At 47.0% G+C, this 18,331-nt stretch overlaps 1 protein-coding gene across 1 annotated transcript in view; it reads left to right on the top strand.

Annotated features, from left to right (window-relative positions):
* The window catches only part of IRAK2 (interleukin 1 receptor associated kinase 2), a 59,139-nt gene that overhangs the window by 29,062 nt on the left and 11,746 nt on the right, over window positions 1-18,331 (top strand). Inside the window, exons 4-10 of the mRNA XM_082415719.1 lie at window positions 4,504-4,595; window positions 6,086-6,280; window positions 6,363-6,427; window positions 9,428-9,542; window positions 11,159-11,268; window positions 13,268-13,463; window positions 16,714-16,776. Coding sequence (XP_082271845.1) covers window positions 4,504-4,595; window positions 6,086-6,280; window positions 6,363-6,427; window positions 9,428-9,542; window positions 11,159-11,268; window positions 13,268-13,463; window positions 16,714-16,776 — 836 coding nt within the window. The remainder of the gene's footprint in view (window positions 1-4,503; window positions 4,596-6,085; window positions 6,281-6,362; window positions 6,428-9,427; window positions 9,543-11,158; window positions 11,269-13,267; window positions 13,464-16,713; window positions 16,777-18,331) is intronic.

Below are 18,331 nucleotides of genomic sequence, written 5' to 3' on the forward strand. Positions count from 1 at the left end.
TGCCCAAACTAAAAATAAGGGCATCATCATTAATTTCATCAGATAACCCAAAGCCAGTCTTTTCTTGGGAAAACCCAAGGTTCCATTGGGCCCAAAATTCCAGCTGATTATCTCGTAGGAGTGGAGAACGTGGAGGCAGAGGTGGCTGGGGAGGAGGGCACAGACAGGTAGGAATGGTGCCGGCTGTCACTGAATCAGCCTGACCACCCAGGGAGGGGGCTCTTGATAGCTGGGGAAGGAGACATAGCCTGCCAAAGCTCCATGGCTGAGCAAGCGGTGGGACCGGGATTCAGCTCAGGTGAATTGTTCCAGAGCCCACGTCCTAATCTCCGTAGTGGGGAGAGACATGGAGAAGGAAAATACAGGAGCAGATGAGCCATGGACAGGTTCTAAGCACCTCCTTAAACAGATTCTCAAAGCTAGATTTCAGATAAAAGGGCTCTGAGTGGCTGAAATAACTGCCGCAAAGCCTTACCTATGGGAGAGGCCATCGTCTGTCCATCAGAATTGATTTAATCTACACATAGTTTTACCAGCCTTGGTACCCCACGTATACCAGAGACTGATCTTTGTGCTTTATGCCGTGTCTTTTAATCTGGACAAGAACTCTACAAAGAATGGACTCTTACTGTTTTTTTGTTTTTTTGTTTTTTTTCTACATCTGAGAAAACTAAAGAAATGAAGCACAACCCACCCAAGGTCAAATCTTTAGTAATGACTTGAGCCAGGACTTGAGCTCAGTTCTGTCTGCTGCCAAGAAAGAGATGGGGAAGCTGTAGAGGCCGACCCACTGCCAGCCACAGGGCAGGATCCAGAAAACCCCAAATGAGATACAGCACCATTGTGTGTTCTTTGTTCCTGCCTGCAGTGACGCAACTCAGCAGGACAAGATTTGGTGCATTCTGCTTGAGAAGGCAAACGTTTTAGAAAGATTTCTGTGGGAAATGGCACCATGAAGGGTTAACTCTTAGTGTTTTGGAAATGACATTTGTGTAGGCCACTGTCTTCCCTGGCCCAGGCCTTCCATGAGTGGAAGCAAGGGCTAGTTCTTATCTGATTTCTCAGCCTTGCGGTATTGGTTCAAATTCCACTCCCTCCCCCGCCCCCCCCTCCGCAAACCACAGGGATAAATAGACTCAACCACCCCTAGTAGCCCTCGTGTGTCACAAGAGCAGACCTCAGCGATCCCCCCACACTGAGAGGCCCGGTGCAGCCCCCAGAGCAAACCCCAGGCATCAATCAGACCAGAGAATCATGGCTGGGTGAGGCCAGCGCTGACCTTGGCCTAGCTGGGCAGTGCGAGAGGATGAGGGACCGTGTGTACAGCCTGCTCTGAGGTCAGCCCCGAGGCGGGGAGGGCAGATAGAGCAGAACTCCAGGAAAGAAGCAGGAGGGCAGTCAAGGTGGCCTGGAACAGCGGTTCCCAGAGTGTAGAGACTCTGTCCCCAGTGGTACATGGAACACGGGTGTTAGACAGAGAATATATCACATGCACAACAACTAGGGATTTCGAGGCTGAATATGTAATACGTGAACGGGAGTGGATTGAAAGAAAACATCAGGTAACTCATTGCGGAGCAGCACAGACACACGGCCATCGCCTAGGAGATGGATGACTGACCACAGTTTGGGTCACTCAGGCCAAGGGTCTCGAGCCGAGCCCAAGAGAAGGCAGGGCAAGGGCGGAGGCCTCCACCGCTGGAGCAGCAGTGGCCAGGAGCCTTACCGCAAGGCAGTCTCCCCTCCGCACCCAGTCACCAGGGGTGGGGAGTCGGGGTGGGAGCAGCCTTGGGAAGCGCGGCCCGGGTGCATGCGGATGTGCAGATGGGTTTAAGTGAACAGCTGGGCTCTGGCCGGTTACAGGGCTGCCAGCTGGTCTGTAGAACGTTGCTGGTTTTATTTATTTTGCTTTTTATTTTACCTTTTTGTTTTTTTAATTGAAGTATAGTTGATTTACAATGTTGTGTTGGTTTCAGGTATACAGCAAAGTGATTCAGTTATATATATATATATATATATATATATATATATATATATTCTTTTTCAGATTCTTTTCCCTACAGGTTATTACAAAATATTGAGTATAGTTCCCTGGGCTATACAGTAGATCCTTGTTGGTTATCTATTTTATATATAGTAGGGTGTATCTGTTAATCCCAAACTCCTAATTTATCTCTCCCTCACCCTTTCCCCTTTGGTAACCATAAGTTTGTTTTCTATGTCTGTGGATCTATTGCTGTTTTGTATGTAAGTTCATTTGTATCATTTTTTTTTAGATTCTACATGTAAGTGATATATGCTAATTGTCTGCCTGGCTTACTTCACTTAGTATGATAATCTCTAGGTCCATTCATGTTGCTGCAAATGGCATTATTTCATTTCTTTTAATGGCTGAGTAATATTCCGTTGTATAAATATGCCACATCTTCTTTATCCATTTATTCTGGTTTTATTTTTTCCTTTTTTTGCCAAAGGTTTAATTCCCATGTCTGAGCTATAGCTCTTACCCTGAAGCTCAGTTTATATATTTAAAAAATTTTTTTGGCTGCGTTGGGTCTTTGTTGCTGCCGGCGGGCTTTCTCTAGTTGCAGTGAGCGGGGGCTACTCTTCGTTGCGGTGCACGGGCTTCTCATTGCGGTGGCCTCTCTTGTTGCGGAGCTCTGGGCTCTAGGCACGTGGGCTTCAGTAGTTGTGGCATGTGGGCTCAGTAGTTGTGGCGCACTGGTTTAGTTGCTACGCGGCATGTGGGATCTTCCCAGATCAGAGATCGAACCCGTGTCCCCCTGCATTGACAGGCGGATTCTTAATCACTGCGCCACCAGGGAAGTCCAAAGGTCAGTTTAAGTTGTAGTGCACTGAGAGACAAAGAGGGTGTGTGTGAATGTGTGTGCGCACCTGTGTATTTTGGGGAGAGGTGTTTATTGTTAGTACCCCATTCTGGGGGTTGCTGGTGCAGTGTGGGTGTACCAGCATGGTACCTTCTCAAGTGTAGTCCTTTCAAATATCGCCAATGCTGGAAAATGTGGAAAAAAGAAAACAAACAAAAGACTCTAGAAGCAACAGACAGGGCAGGGAGAGAGGCTTAGGGTGGCCCCTCCTCTGAGAGGATGAAAGAGCCTCAGGCTTTCTATCAGGTGAGTTTTGTTTTATCAGCTGCCTTGGTTAATAGTTTTGGAAGGCTGATTCTAGTTTCACCATGGTGCTATTTTCAGTATTCTGAATTAATTTTTTTTATGGTCAAAGGTCCACATTAATAACTCCTTTCTTGATGAGGTAAGCCAGAAATACTTGAAACAGGTGGATTTGGCCAGCAACCCTCGGGTCAAAGTCAGTTTCCCTTGGACGGGCCGGCCCCCTGTTATTCAGAGGCCAGCCCTGCAGTAGAGCCACTTGGGTATTTCCAACAGTGACATCTGAAGCTTCAGGCTTCTGGTCAAGGTCCACTTTCATGTGGGTCAGCTACGTGGCCTGTCTTGTTCCCGGCCTGCACCTGCTCTGACCTGCAGACCCCAGACTGCCCCATTAGTCTTCAGATTAATCTTCACGTAGTGCCTGGTGAAGACATGTCACCCTCTTTAACCTGACTTGTCCCTGACCCTGAACTACTTACTCTTCAAGCCACCTCTCTTGTGAATCTTCTGCATTCACTAAGGGATTAAGAGCACAGACTCTGGAGCCACTGACTGGGTGCCCTTGGAAAGGTTGGGTCACCCCTCCGTGCCTTAGTTTCACCACCTGTAAAGAGTAGATGATACTGGCATCTGTCTCCTGGGGCTATTATGAGCGTGAAATGAGTTAGCTCAGGGAAGCATTGGGACTGCTGTCAGTGTTTGCTAACTAAGCGTGCCCGGAATGTTTACCACACGCCTGGGCTTTCCTGCTGCCACACCTCCTCGTGGGCCGGTTCCACGGCCTCGGTGCCCTCCCTACGTCATAGCTACTTGTTGCAAATGTTTTCCCCGTTTTGAGGCTCAGGTCAAGTGTTCCTTCCTCTGTGAAGCCCTCCTTGATCTCCCAACCCACTAAGGCAGGCTTCTCCGGCCTCTGCCCTGGGAGGTTGGTTATTGCCATTCCTGCTGCCATGGAGGTTTATGGAAGGCTGGCTCTGTAGCTAATGCACCTGTGTCCTTCTCTGCTGCTTTTGTGGGAGGTGGGACAGTGTAGGGGTTAGAAGGCCCAAGGATCTCCATTTAAAGGCTGACTCTGCCACTTACTCTCATCGTGGCCCTGGGCAAGTGGCCACCTCCAGTGCTTCCCTTTCTCCACCTGTCACACGGGGACTTTGTATAGGACCAACCCACAGGGCTGTCATAAGGCTTCCACGGGGTAACGCTCGAGCAGCGGGTAGGCTGACGCCTGTGGTGTCAGGAAATGGCAGCTGTCATCATTGACAGTAAATGTTTGTGGAGGGAATGAGAGACTGACTGGGTCTGGGGAACAGGCCGGGACCCGCCCCTCCTTCCTCCAGTGGCTGTGGCCTGACCCACCGTCCCTCCTTACCAGGGCCTGCTCCAGCCAGAGCCAGCCTCCCGGGCGCTGCTGAAGATGCCTCTCCTTTCGTAAAAACCGACCTGCCCGCCTCATCTGATTCAAAGGTAAATCCTCCACCCCCGAGCAGTAGCCCCCAGCTGTGACCCTCTCGCAAAAATGCAATGTGTTTATTCCTTGAGAACAGTTTGGGGGTTAGGGGTCAGGGTGAAGGGGAGAAACGAGGCCCATCGAATTACTCTGAGCTTCTAAGACTCTAAGTGCTGGCCCTCGATAAATCAGGCGTGGGGAGAGGGTGCACTCTAGTTTTTAATGAGCTTTTCCATTATTTGTATGTAAATGAGAGCTGATAATTGACATCTGCCTCCTCCCAAAATATCTTGGTTGCAGTAGTCAAAATGCCTCTCCTTCAACCTTTTTTCAACACAAAATATATCGGAGTTACCCTGAATTTTTAATGATTTGGGTCCAGGGTCACAAGTGACTTCTGTGAATCTTAAGCATTTTTGCCTTTCTAGGCCCTTTCTTTCATTTAAAAATATCACTTAAAATTACATTTTACGACTGCAACAGTATAAAGATGAACATAATCCAAGTTGGATTAAAAATTAAAACATTTTCTTCAACTTGAAAAGTTCATTTTTGTTCATCAGACTTCGAAAGAAATTACATTAAGATGTTTTCGTGGGCCCCTAAAAGTGTCTTGGGCAGAGTGCCTGGCGGGGAAGCCAGTGCTACGTGGGTCTGGTTAGTGGAGCTCTTCCATAAAAGGGACTGTCACTTAAGCAGGCTTATTTATTTTTTAATAATTAATCATTTTCAAAGATGATTTAGTAATTAGAAGAATGATCATGGTATAACGTTTAGAGAAAACACTGGAAATCAAAACGGTGGGTGCGGCATGGTCCCAATTTTTAAAAATAAATTCTCGTGTATCTAACTGGCAAGAATTACACTAAACTTTAATAGCAGTTAAGTGGATAATGAGATCATGTATAATTAGCCCCCCCTCTAATTATCTAAAACTGTTTATAAGAGCACATATAACTTAAAAAAATGGAAGTTTATGTACAGCTATTTTTAAGAAGAAAAGGGATTGATGCAGAGCTGCTTTTCTTCGGCTTACACAGGTTATGTGAACCTGTGTCCTGCTTCCCGGCATGTATACCGTGTGCAGGACCGGGGGCACAAGCCCAGCCATTGACCAGCTGTGTAAACTCACTTCAGTTCTTTGACCCCCTTGGTGCTCACCTTTGTAAACTGGGAAAAAAAAAAAAAAAAGGAAACCTCCACCGTGGGCCGGGAATACTCACATTTTAGTTAATCTTCAAAATTACCCTCCAGGGTATTATGGTTATCTTTATTTTTGCTGATGAGGAAATGAAGGCTCAGAGAGGTTAAGTAACTTGTCCAAGGTCACGGAGCAAGTTAGAAGCAGAGCTGGAATCTGTCCTTTTTGCCATCCCTCCTCACTGGATGAGATGATCCCCTTCACCCCTCAGCTCTGCTGTTCTAAGAGTCCCTGAGGTAGTAGGGAAAATAGTATTTTCCATATTAATTCCATATTAATCTCAGTCTCTTCTCTCTGAATTCCCAGGATTTTAGCACCTCCATTCCTAAGCAGGAGACACTTTTGAGCCTAGCTGATGACAGCCTTTTCTGGAGCGAGGTGGACGTGGTCCAGGCAACTGATAACTTCAACCCAAACCACAAAATCGGTGAGGGGACCTTTGCTGACATCTACCGAGGGCAAAGGCTCGGCACTCCATTCGTCTTCAAGAAGCTCAGAGAGGTGGGCACTTCTTGGTTTCCAGTAAGGGGTGGAGACTACATGGTGAGGCTAGATTTTCATGTTTCAGTGTCTTTTCCCACAGATGGCCTGTTCAGGTCCAGGATCAATTGAAAACTTCTTCCAGGCAGAGGTACAAATTTGTCGTAGGTAAGCCTCCCCTTTGGAAAATACTTTGATAGTGATGACCGCTAACCTGTATATAGTGCTTCCTATGTGGCAGGCACGTTTTAAGCATTCTCTTTATGTAAACTCATTTAATCCTCACAAGACCCCTGTAACATGGCTACTATTATCACATTATTTCACACATGGGCAAATTGAGGCACAGAGACGTTAAGTGTCTTGTCCAAGATCACACAGCTAGTAGGTGGCAGAGCTGGAATGTGGTTGGTTGGTCTGGCTCCACGGGCCATGCTTTTTCTCTGTAGCCACTGTGTGCATGGATTAGAATTAGAAAAGAACCTTGGCTCCCTTGGCTCAACTCCTTCCTTCCAGGGAGGCGGGGTGGATAATCTGTTTTTGTCCCATTTTTTGAGATGGACAGAAACTTACTGATTCCAACTCTAATGGCAAATGATGACCCACAGGCTCAATCTGGCCCAGCCTGTGTTTTTATGGTCTGAGAGCTAGGGATGGATTTTACGTTTTTAAAGGGTTGAACAGGGACTTCCCTGGTGGCACAGTGGTTGAGAATCCGCCTGCCAATGCAGGGGACACGGGTTTGAGCCCTGGTCCCGGAAGATCCCACATGCTGCCGAGCAACTAGGCCCGTATGTCACAACTACTGAGCCTGCGCTCTAGAGCCTGTGCTCTCGAGCCTGTGCTCCGCAACAAGAGAAGCCACTGCAGTGGGAAGCACGCGCACTGCAACAAAGAGTAGCCCCCGCTCACCACAACTAGGGAAAGCCTGCGCGCAGCAACGAAGACACAACGCAGCCAAAAATAAATTAATTTTTAGCAAAAAGGGTTGAACAAAATAAAAAGATTATTTCATGACCCATGAAAAGTATATGAAATTCAGATGTCAGTGTCTTTAATGAGGGTTTTATTGGAACCCAGCCACGCTCATTTATTTCTGTGTCGTCTGTGGCTGCTTTGCATGATCCTGCAGCAGAGGCCAGGTGGCCTGCAATGGCTAGTATTTACTTTATAGAGAACTTTTGCTTACCTCTGGTTTTGAGCAGTAAGGACCTTCAGAAGTCATTCTCAGGGGGCTTCCCTGGTGGCACAGTGGTTAAGAATCCGTCTGCCAATGCAGGGGACACAGGTTCGAGCCCTGGGCCGGGAAGATCCCACATGCTGCGGAGCAACTAAGCCCGTGCACCACAACTACTGAGCCTGTGCACCTAGAGCCTGTGCTCCGCAACAAGAGAAGCCACCACAATAAGAAGCCCATGCACCGCAACAAAGAGTAGCCCCCACTCGCCGCAATTAGAGAAAGCCCGCGTACAGCAGTGAAGGCCCACCGCAGCCAAAAATAAAATAAATTAAATAAATAAATTAAAAAAAAAAAAAAAAAAAAGAAGTCATCCTCGGACCTGGATTTTACAGATGAGGAAACTGAGGCTGGAGGAGTAAAGTGAGCCTCCCCATCACAGAGCTCGGTAGGGGGGACTGGGAAATAGAGGGGGAGGACATTTGGATACCTGGACACTTATCTTGGCTCTGCTGTCATTGCCTGGTGGATTGAACACGCACATACTGGAGCCCTGCAATGTGCTGGGCACCAGCTGTCATTCAGCCTGGCAAGTCACCGTCCGAGTTCCTCTGCCAGCGTGTAGCCTTGGGCAGTGTGTGATGACTGTGGAGTATTTTAAGAAATAAAGAAAAGTATAAAGAGGAAAATAGAAATCACCGATTTTCCATAGCACCTATAAGTAACTACTGCGGTATTCAGATTTTGATATATTTTCTTTAATCCTTTCTCTCTTCATACATATGCATGACTACACACGCACGCACGCGCGTGCACACGCACATATATACACACATACTTATCCACACACACACACACACTTAATGGAAACGGGAAATCTGATTCCCTTTCCACCTTGGCGTAGTGCCTTCCTGGAGTCGGTAGTCACTCCTTCATTCATTGATTTGGCAAACGTGAGTCATCAGTCAGGGCCTTTCTTTGTTCTAGGGAGTGCAGACATGAAGAATACACAGCCCCTGCCTTGGGGAAGTTTATGGTCCAGTGGGGAGAGTGAAGTGTAAATAAGTCTACTGAGTGTGAAAATTGTGCAGTAGGATGGCCTGGGGGGAGTGGAGGGGGGCCAAGGGATCAGGCAGGAGGCCGTTGCAACAGTGCTGGGGAGAGTTCATTGGGGTCAGACCCAAGGCAGAGGAGGGGAGAATGAAGGGGGTGTATTGGACGCTATTTATGACAGTGAGTGGTGACTAATTAGATGGGGGAGGTAAGGAGGTTTCTAGGAAACTGGATGGATGGTGGTGCCCTTGCTTGAGAAAATAACTGTGGGCAGAGAAGCAGGTTTGGAACTTGTTGAGTCTAGGTTGTTCACCTGGAACATTGGGACGCAATTTGACAGTCAGTTCTGGTGTGTGGGATGTGCCTGGAGATGAGAGATTTGGGGGCGTTCCTCAGAGAGGTGAGAGATTCCTGGTGGAGAAGCTTATAAAACAAGATAATGAGCCCAACCAGGGAGATTCAAATTTCAGGGGAAGGCAAAGGAGGAGGGTCTTAGTGGAAAAGGCCAAGAAAGAGCAGTCAGAGAGGTAGGAGGAGGGTCAAGAGGGAACAGTGACTTGGAACCCACCAGAAGAGGATTTCGGGGAAGAACCCGAGTCCTGGGAGTCAAACAGACCTGCTATCTGGTCCTGGCTTCAGTGTTTGCTAGTTGTGACCTTGGGCAAGTTCCTTAACCTCTAAGCCTCTGTTTCTGGAAGATGGGTGGTTAGGGTGTCATGTACTTTGAGTTACTTGATTTTAAGCTCCTTGAGGGCATGCAGTTGTCATCTCTGCCCTGTTGCTGGGCTCTCAGGGTTTAGAGCATTTAGTACCTGGGAGGTTACTGGTGGCCTCAGGGGGTGGAGAGGGCAGAAGAGGTTTAGGAGGTAGGAAATGGAGCAGTCTTTGATTATTCTTTCTGTCTGCCTCCTCATCCCTGTACTGATGTCTGATTTCAGATGCTGCCACCCCAATGTCTTACCTCTGCTGGGCCTCTGCACTGGAAAACAGTTTTACAGCTTGATTTACCCGTACATGGCAAATGGTTCTTTACAGGACAGACTCCAGGGTCAGGTAAGGGGCTCGGTCATGGTCAAAGAACAGGATTAGGCAGTACCCAGTTGGAGAATCAAGGGTTGAGGACTTTTAGGAGACCAGAGGGGAAAGGGGCCTTCGAGAGACCCTTCGAGAAGAGAAGGTGGGCCAAGATAGATAAGATGTGGCTAAACATCTTCAGGTAAAAACCTATTTAAAACGTTTTTTGACAAGAGGCATTTAAGTCAAGAGCAAGACAAAGGTACCCCATAGTGCTATATTATTCAACATTGTTCTGAAGGTACTAGCCAATGCAATAGGACAAGAAGAAGAATTAACAGAGTATGGAAAGTGGAGGCAAATTTTTATTAAAAAATGCTATTCTAATTAATTCCTATTTGCTCGTGAATTTATGGAATAAATTTCTGGAAAGATACAAGAAACTGGTACCTTGACTGCCTCTGGGGAGAACTATGTAGATGGAGCATAGGTTGGGAGAGAAACTTTTACTCCACACCCTTTTGACCTTTTGCAGGTCATACTATATGAGTGCTGTATCTATTAAAATTACCATTTTTAAGACAAGCCTCCTTCCCATAAAATCCTCAAACAGAGGGTAAAAAGTCATTCTGCAACAGAATTATTGCTTCCCTTGGCAGGGACCAGACAAAGCAGTTATTCATGGTATAATAATGATTGGTAGCTTTGCTGAACTCTCACTGTGTGCAAGACACCTTGGTAATGGTATAATGGTATAATAATGATTATACATGGTATAATAATGATTGGTAGCTTTGCTGAACTCTCACTGTGTGCAAGACACCTTGGTAATGGCTTTACACATCTCCTTTGGACCTTGCCACAGCCCTGGAGGTTTCCCCCATTTTCAAAAAGAGGAGTCTCTGGCACAGAGAGGCAAAGTGACTTACCCAAAGGAACACAGCTGACACGTATCAGGGCTAGAGTTTAAACTGGGTTTGTGTGGCTCCAGATTCCAGAGTTTTTTAGAAGAAATCCATTAGCAAGGCCAGTTCTTAGAGGATGTGGGACCTAAGAGACGACCTAAAAAATAAGAGGTGATTTTGCTTGGACATTCAGTGGCAGGTAGGGGAAGGTAGGGGACTTTAGACCACCGATAATCCCCATCAGCTCTTGTGAGATCTCCCCAAATACTTATAAAATCAGCCCATGTGCTTGGTGTGCCAACACAAGCTCCCTAGCTCCTCTCCCAACCAGCCCCTCCTAGAGAAGAATTCCAGAGCTGCCACATGATAGTCATGATAAAAATAACTTCTGTTTTTTGAGCACCCACTGTGTAACAGGCACTGTGCTAGGGGCATACCATTCACTCCTTCGAATCCTTACAACAACCCTAAAGCGTAGGGATTAACATTTCTATTTTATATCTGAAGAAGCAGAGGCTCAGAGACGTTGAGTGTCTTTTCCGAAGTCACACAGCTAGTGCATGTCTGAGCTGGGATTTATACCTAGATGTGTCTGATGTCAAAACCGGTACCCTGCCAGTAAACCATGCTGGCCGAGCCCTGTTGCAGAGGACATGAGGGCTGGAGGAGAGACAGGAGCCGAGGACCCTGCCATTGGGACTTTACAAAGGCATATGTGTGAGTGTTTTCTCCTCCTTTTCTTTCTCTTAGGGTGGCTCGGACCCCCTCCCCTGGCCCCAGCGTGTCATCATCTGCTCAGGGCTGCTTCATGCCGTGGAGCATCTGCATGGCCTGGAGATCATCCATGGCAACGTCAAGAGGTGAGAGGGGTGGGCTGGGCCCCGCCTAGGGCTGGGCTACAGGGATGAGATGGCGCACACTCCTGGGTCCCATTCCTCTCCCTCTGTCTCTCTTCTCTTTCACTTTCTCTCCCTTCCTTGCCTCTCTTGGGGCTCTTCTTTCTTTGTTATACCCTTGAACATCAGTGTTTCTGGGTTGTACTCTGTCTCTAATTGCTGTCAGCATGAACTGCCTGTCTCCACGTTTGTCTTTCCCTAACAAGGGTATTTCCCCCAAAAGCTTGTTGGTATTTCCCCAACAAACCCTCCACTCCCCTGCTGTATTTCACTTCCCCTCCAGCAGCTGGTCTGGATCAGGTCCTTGAGCTGTGGGCCATGTCTGCCAGGCTCCCTGGGCTTTGGAGCTCCTTGCTCAGGGTCTTTGCGGAGACCTGTTCTTTTTTTTTTTTTTAATTAATTAATTAATTTTTGGCTGCGTTGGGTCTTCGTTGCTGCACGCGGGCTTTCTCTGGTTGCGGCGAGCGGGGGCTACTCTTTGTTGCGGTGCGCGGGCTTCTCGTTGTGGTGGCTTCTCTTGTTGCGGAGCACGGGCTCTAGGAGCGAGGGCTTCAGTAGTTGTAGCATGCAGGCTCAGTAGTTGTGGCTCGTGGGCTCAGTAGTTGTCGCTTGCGGGCTCTAGAGCACAGGCTCAGTGGTTGTGGCTCACGGGCTCAGTTGCTCTGCGGCATGTGGGATCTTCCCGGACCAGGGCTCGAACCCGTGTCCCCTGCATTGGCAGGCGGATTCTTAACCACTGCGCCACCAGGGAAGTCCTGGAGACCCATTCTTGCTTGTGCATCTGTTGTCACAGATACTGTGATGCAAGTTAGGTGTGTACCCCAGCATATCAGTAACGTGCTCCCAACACTGGAAGCACAGAGAGGGATTCCAGAAGATCTGGCAAAACTGACCTCGAAACCGTAGAATTCATACTTCCCCAAAGTTCTCTCCCCATTTGGCAAGTGGAAGCCCTTTCCTCTTTTCTCCCCCCTGATTTTTACTTGATTGCACAAACAATTGTAATAGCAAGAAAGGAAATGAAAGGGCAAGTGGTCATCCTGGCCCTGCTGCCCTCCCTCACCAGCTGGCCGCCATTTTTCTGGGTTTTTTCCAGCCCCTGCCCACGCAGACATCTCAGCCCTAAGATAGCACCGTTACCTGTTTACCAATTCATATTCTCTTTTTCCCCATGATTTAAACACGGTAAACGTTTCCCCACATTGCCTGTCATCATTTTTCATGACTTCTTAGTCTTTCATTGAAGATATTTGCCCATAATTTACATAACAACTCCTAATAGTGGATATTGGAATTGGCGTCTACTTTTTATGACAAAACCAAAGGCTTTATTGAAAGGGGGCGCTTGAGCGGAGAGCAGCAGGGTAAGGGAACCTAGGAGAACTGCTCTCTGTGTCTACTTTTTAAAAACCATTTGGGGTTAGTTTGAATATTTCTATACTTGAAGCTTAGTTTTTAAAAATTTTTAATTTTTCCTTTGGAGTACTTTCTGAGAGTGTTCATTCCCACGGTCCAAGAATATTTTTATTGCTCTTCTTATTCCCCATGATCTGGGCGGGTTCAGTCCCAAAGGATGCTGACATTTAGACTTGAGTCAGCTGGGCCAGAGCTGGGGTTTGGAGCAGCTTCTGAAGAGATGGAGGCGGCACAGCCTCTGGGCTTGGCAGGCTGAGGTTGATCCGGGCTGACATCCATGGGGATCAGGATGGCTGCACCTCTCTGGCCACCAAATGCCATTTCTGGGGCAGCAGGACTAATCTTAGCTTCATCCCCATTTGCTGGTGGAGGTGGGCTCCCAATCCCCATCCCCCATCAGGACTGACTTATAAACTTGTTGAGGGTCTTTAGTGACCCTAACTTGCTGGCACTGCTCACTACTAAGCTGTTTTCTGAAAGGATCTCCATGGCAACCTCTTCTTGTCTACCTCAAACAAGAGGGTTCTCTCTGCCTTCTTTCCCACAGCTCCAATGTTTTGCTAGACCAAAACTTCACCCCCAAGCTGGCTCATTCGATGGCTCACTGGTGTCCTGTCAACAAAAAGTCAAAATACACTGCGATGAAGACCTGCCTTTTCCAGGCCTCCGCTGCATATCTTCCAGAAGATTTCATCAGGGTGGGACAGCTGACAAAGCGAGTGGATATATTCGGCTGTGGAGTAGTAAGCGCTTCCTTCTCTGTTCAGATCTGGGCCTGTACACATTTGCCCTTCCCATGGCTCCTTTGTAAGCAAATAATAGAGGCTCTTAGAAATGTTCCACCAAGTACAGCAGGGGTTGGCAAACTATGGCACACAGGTCAGAACCAGCCCAATGGCCTATTTTCTATGGCCTATAATTAAGACTAGTTTTTACATTTATAAAAGATTGAATAATAACAGCAACAACAACAATCAAAAGAATATGTGACAGAGATTGTTTGTGGCTCACAAAGCCTAAAATATTTACTATCTAGCCTGTTACAGAAAAAGTCTGCCAACCCTTGAAGTAAAGGCCCCTGCCCCATGAGTGTCCAGATTCCTATAGGCTACAGATACCTCCTGACTTCCCTGATTCGCATCCAGCCAGCCATCTAATTATCTATCCAATTGTCTGTTCTTGTTTGTTCATCCGTCTGTTTTGTCCATCTGTCCATCCATCCATCAGTCCAGTTATTATCCAACCATTCATCCAACAGCTACCCATCCATTCAGTATCTATCTACCCATCCAACCTCTGTCCTTGTCACCACTGCTGTCCATCAGTACTGTGTGTCAGGCACTCGAAATGTAAATGTAACTAAAACACAATCCCTCCCCCAGGAGTTCATGGTCTGAGTGTAGCAGTCTCCAAAGAACACCAATTCCCTGAGATCTCAATAGGTTTGATGTGTTTAAAGGGTTTTGATGTGTTTAAATAGGTTTGAGAAATGCTGGGTTGAGCAAGGTTAAGCAGGAAAAAAAAAAAGTTACCACAAAATTAACAAGAGCCTTTCATATGGTAAATAGCCTTTAATCTGGTAATTGTGAATTCACCACCACCCAGCAATGGTATGCAGTGTTTCCCAAATTCCCTTGACTATGGAACCTTGTTTTCTTAGTATCTCTAAGCATCAGAGACCCATGGATCCCAGTCTGGGAAATGCTGGCTGAGAAAAGTGACGGTCGCTGGCTGACCTCTGCCAGGAGCCAATAGCTGCATCTTGGACCTTGCCTTCTCTCTTCCTCTCCAGCCTTAAACTCTACACTGCCTCTCTTTGACCACAGTCTGTCCATCTGCCTCTCTCACTAATGCCCGTCCTCTGAACCACTTTCTGCCCTCAGCCCAGCCTCCACATACCAGATTCTGCTTCCCTCTGTCTCTCAGCCCATCGGCCCTTCTGGTTTACTTGTCCCCAAATTCCCTCCCGCCTCCCCCTCCTCGCCCCCATCAGCCCCACTGCGAGGGGCTCAGTGAAGCTCAGCAGGGCCAGCCCAAGCTCCTGCTCCTTTAAGAACCAGTGGAACTGAACCCCAAGGCTGCCAGGCACTTATAGGGTAGAGCTTAAGAGCATGGGTTTGAGTCCCAGCTCAGTAACTTTCAGCTGTGTGATCTAGGGTGTCACCTGTAACTCTGGGCCTCAGTTTTGTCCTCTGGAAAATGGGGGTATTCATACATATGGAGATTAATAAGATAACATGTATAAACTGGTTAGCAGAGTATGTTGCATAGGTCAACATGATTATTATTATTGTGGTTATCGTTATTATTCCTACCTTCGCACCCTCACTCCTGATTTCTGTTTACTCTTGACTTTTTAACTCAGCTCCTAATGTAACAATTGACTTTCCTATTCACTCATTCTTTCATTCAGTGAGTGCCTACTGGCTCCCTTCAGTCTTTTTCTCAGCGCTACCACTGATGGATGGTATGATTTTGAACTTTGGTTCTTGTTGTGGGGAACACTGCATTTCTCTGTGTGTTTTTTTTCTTAATTAATTTATTCATTGGGGTTGATTTACCCCAATGTAAAAGTATAGTTGATTTACAGCGTTATGGTCATTTCTGCTGTACAGCACAGTGACTCAGTTATACACATATATACATTCTTTTTTATATTCTTTTCCATTGTGGTTTATCCCAGAATATTGAATATAGTTCTCCGTGCTGTACCGTAGTAGGTCAGTGTTCTTTTTGATGAGTGCTAAGTAACCTCTGTAAAAGGCCCGGCACAGGGCCTGCCATGTGGAAGAGGCAGAGGAAATGTTTGTCTACTTATTTCCTCTTATTCTTCCCTCCTGCCTTGGCCGGACCCCAGCCGGAGTCCCTTTTCCATGGGCTCCTCCGCCAGCTGCAGGGGTGCCCTCTGCTGCCCCCTCCTGGCCACTTCCAGTCTGTTAGTAACCCTGCAGGCCCTTTCCGGGTGGAGGAGTTCTTGGCAGTAATGTGACCTTATTCTGACTTTGAGAGAAGTTGTGTTAGGGAGATTTGACACTAAGATGGAGTACCCACTGCCTCATATTTACAACCACTAGATCACCATGTACTGCATAAGGACACAGGCTCAGATGCGGCATGCGGGATCTTAGTTCCCTGACCAGGGATCGAACCCTCACCCCCCTGCAGTGGAAGCGCTGAGTCTTAACCACTGGACCGCCAGGGAAGTCCTCAGATTTTAGTTTCTTGCCCAAATATCACCAAAGCATGTAAGGAACAGAGTCAGAATTTGAACCCAGGCCTGTCTGACTCTGGACCCCTTAGCCAGTGTGCTGTTATCTCTGCTGAATTTCTGTTCAAAGCAGGTTTCCTATTTATTAAGATACAAATCACAGTTTTGTCAATTTTGTGGTGGCTTACACTGGCTCAGGGCTGTGCTCCTTTCTTAAATGGATGTATTAATGAACAAATAATGTAAATAAAGGCCTGTGGATGAAACGTGCTATGGATATTGCCGAGATTTTCTGTCTAGAATAGGTGTCTGCACATGGATTCCTCCTTTTCTTGAGATTGACATAGCAGTGCCTGCTTACCATTTCTGATGGGTTTTAAATGAAAATATCTTTAGTATATATAGTGTGTGTATGTATACGTATGTGTGTATACAGATAGATGTATATATGTATATCTATATAGAGAGAGGTGTGTGTGTGTGTGTGTGTATCTATCTATCTATCTGATGGTAATACACACACATTTGGTTTTCATCCTCCCTACCTTGCTATCAGTTAACTTAAACCTTCTCCTAGTAGCTGGGTGGTGTGTTTATTAGTTGGAGGAGGTGTTTAGTGATAATCCCACGTTCCAGATTTTGGGCGAGTGTCTGTGCTGGCAGATGGCAGAGCCAGGCCTGGAGCTCAGAATTTGTTCCTGAGAAGAAACTTCTTTCTTGGCCAGAAGCTCCTGTGTGAACTTGTGCCTGTGTGTGTGACCCGTGCTAACTCTGTGTTCTCACAGGTGTTAGCTGAGGTCCTCACTGGCATCCCTGCGATGGACAAGGACCGGAGCCCAGTTTACTTGGTAAGGGAACCAGTCACTTCTTTCTCACAGCTATGAGGGGTCAAGGGATGGGGAGGGCAGGGGCCTCCACTGTACCCATTTTACAGATGCTAACGAGGCCTCAGTCCAGGGTTTGATTTGTACCTGTGCAAAGTAGCTGTAACCTTCCCCCCCTCACCATCCAGGCAACAATTACTTTTTCATGATAAGAAAGTTTAGAATGTTTAGGGGAAATCCATGTCTTCTCTCTGCATGTCAGGCAATCATATAGAGTTTGTCTTTATTTTTTTAATTTTTTGGCCGCGTCATGCAGCATGTGGGATCTTAGTTCCCCAACCAGGGATCGAACCCATGCCCCCTACAGCGGAAGCCCGGAGTCTTAACCGCTGGACCTCCAGGGAAGTCCTAGGGTTTGTCTTTAAATTGGTGAAAGTTAATTTCAGCCCTTTTAGGTTTCTATAATAAAAACAATAATTTCCATTTTGTAGGTTTATAAGAACTGTCATTCAAATATACGTGTGCATGTGTATAGTGTCATTTCAAAAATATAACAACACGGCCCAACTCTGTGTTTGGCACTTTACATGTATTATCTTTCTAAGTCATCTCAATCCCCATGAGATTGATAAAGTCATTTTGTTCACCTACAGGTGAGGAGAGCAGGCTCTGAGGTTTGCTTGAGATCTCAGCTTTACTAAGTATCAGAGTTGAGATTCTGAGTCACATCTGCTGGACTGCAGATCCTGAGTTCTTAACCCCAACGCTCTCCTGACTGTTTAATTCTCATGACAGTCCAACCATATGGATTTATCATCATTATTACCATCCCCATTTTACAGATGAGAAAACTAAGGCCAAGGTGAAGAGACTTATCTTATGACCCCCAGCGAGATGGTGGACCTGGGATTTGAACCCATGTTTTCTGCAGAGCCCTGACCCCTGTGCAAGCCCTAATCCTCTTCACTAATTTGAGAGGGGAGCACTTTTCTGACTTGATGTTGAGGCCGTTGGAGCAGCTGGCTTTTTTGTGACTAGGCTCCAAAGGCATCCCCTTCACCCTGGGGTGGGAAGCTGAAGACCTCCCCTATACGCAGCCAGTCACGACCTGTCCCTTTGCTGAATTCCCAGAACTCTGCCCCTTTTGGGCACCAGGCCCCCGGTACTGCAGAGAGGTCGGTTTGGTCAGCTCAGATGTGGTTTGGGGCAGTTTGGGACAATTTCTCATATTCTGACAGTTTTCTTCAGATGTATTACCCAGCACTCCTGTGGGGCTCCCTGGGTGAATGTCACAGGGGAAGCAGCCTTTGGAGACACTTAGGTGAAACTTTCCAGAAGGCTTTTTTGGTAAATGGTTTCTAAAAACATGGAGGAAATAATTTTTTTAAATCTAGTTTCTTTCTCTTCTTCTGGACCCAAGTAGGGTCTCCCATCATCCCTTGTTGTGGTACTTATAATTCATTGTGCAAATAATTAAAATTCGAGTCAGAGATGAAAGCTGCAGCCGAGTGTGGTCCAGGGTGGGAGGAGCCGGCCTCTCCTCCACGCTCGGGAGTGTTCATGGCTGCAGTGTTTCTAG

This window comes from Balaenoptera physalus, assembly GCF_965194825.1.
Source record: "Balaenoptera physalus genome assembly, chromosome: 11".
NCBI classification, from domain to species: Eukaryota; Metazoa; Chordata; class Mammalia; order Artiodactyla; family Balaenopteridae; genus Balaenoptera; species Balaenoptera physalus.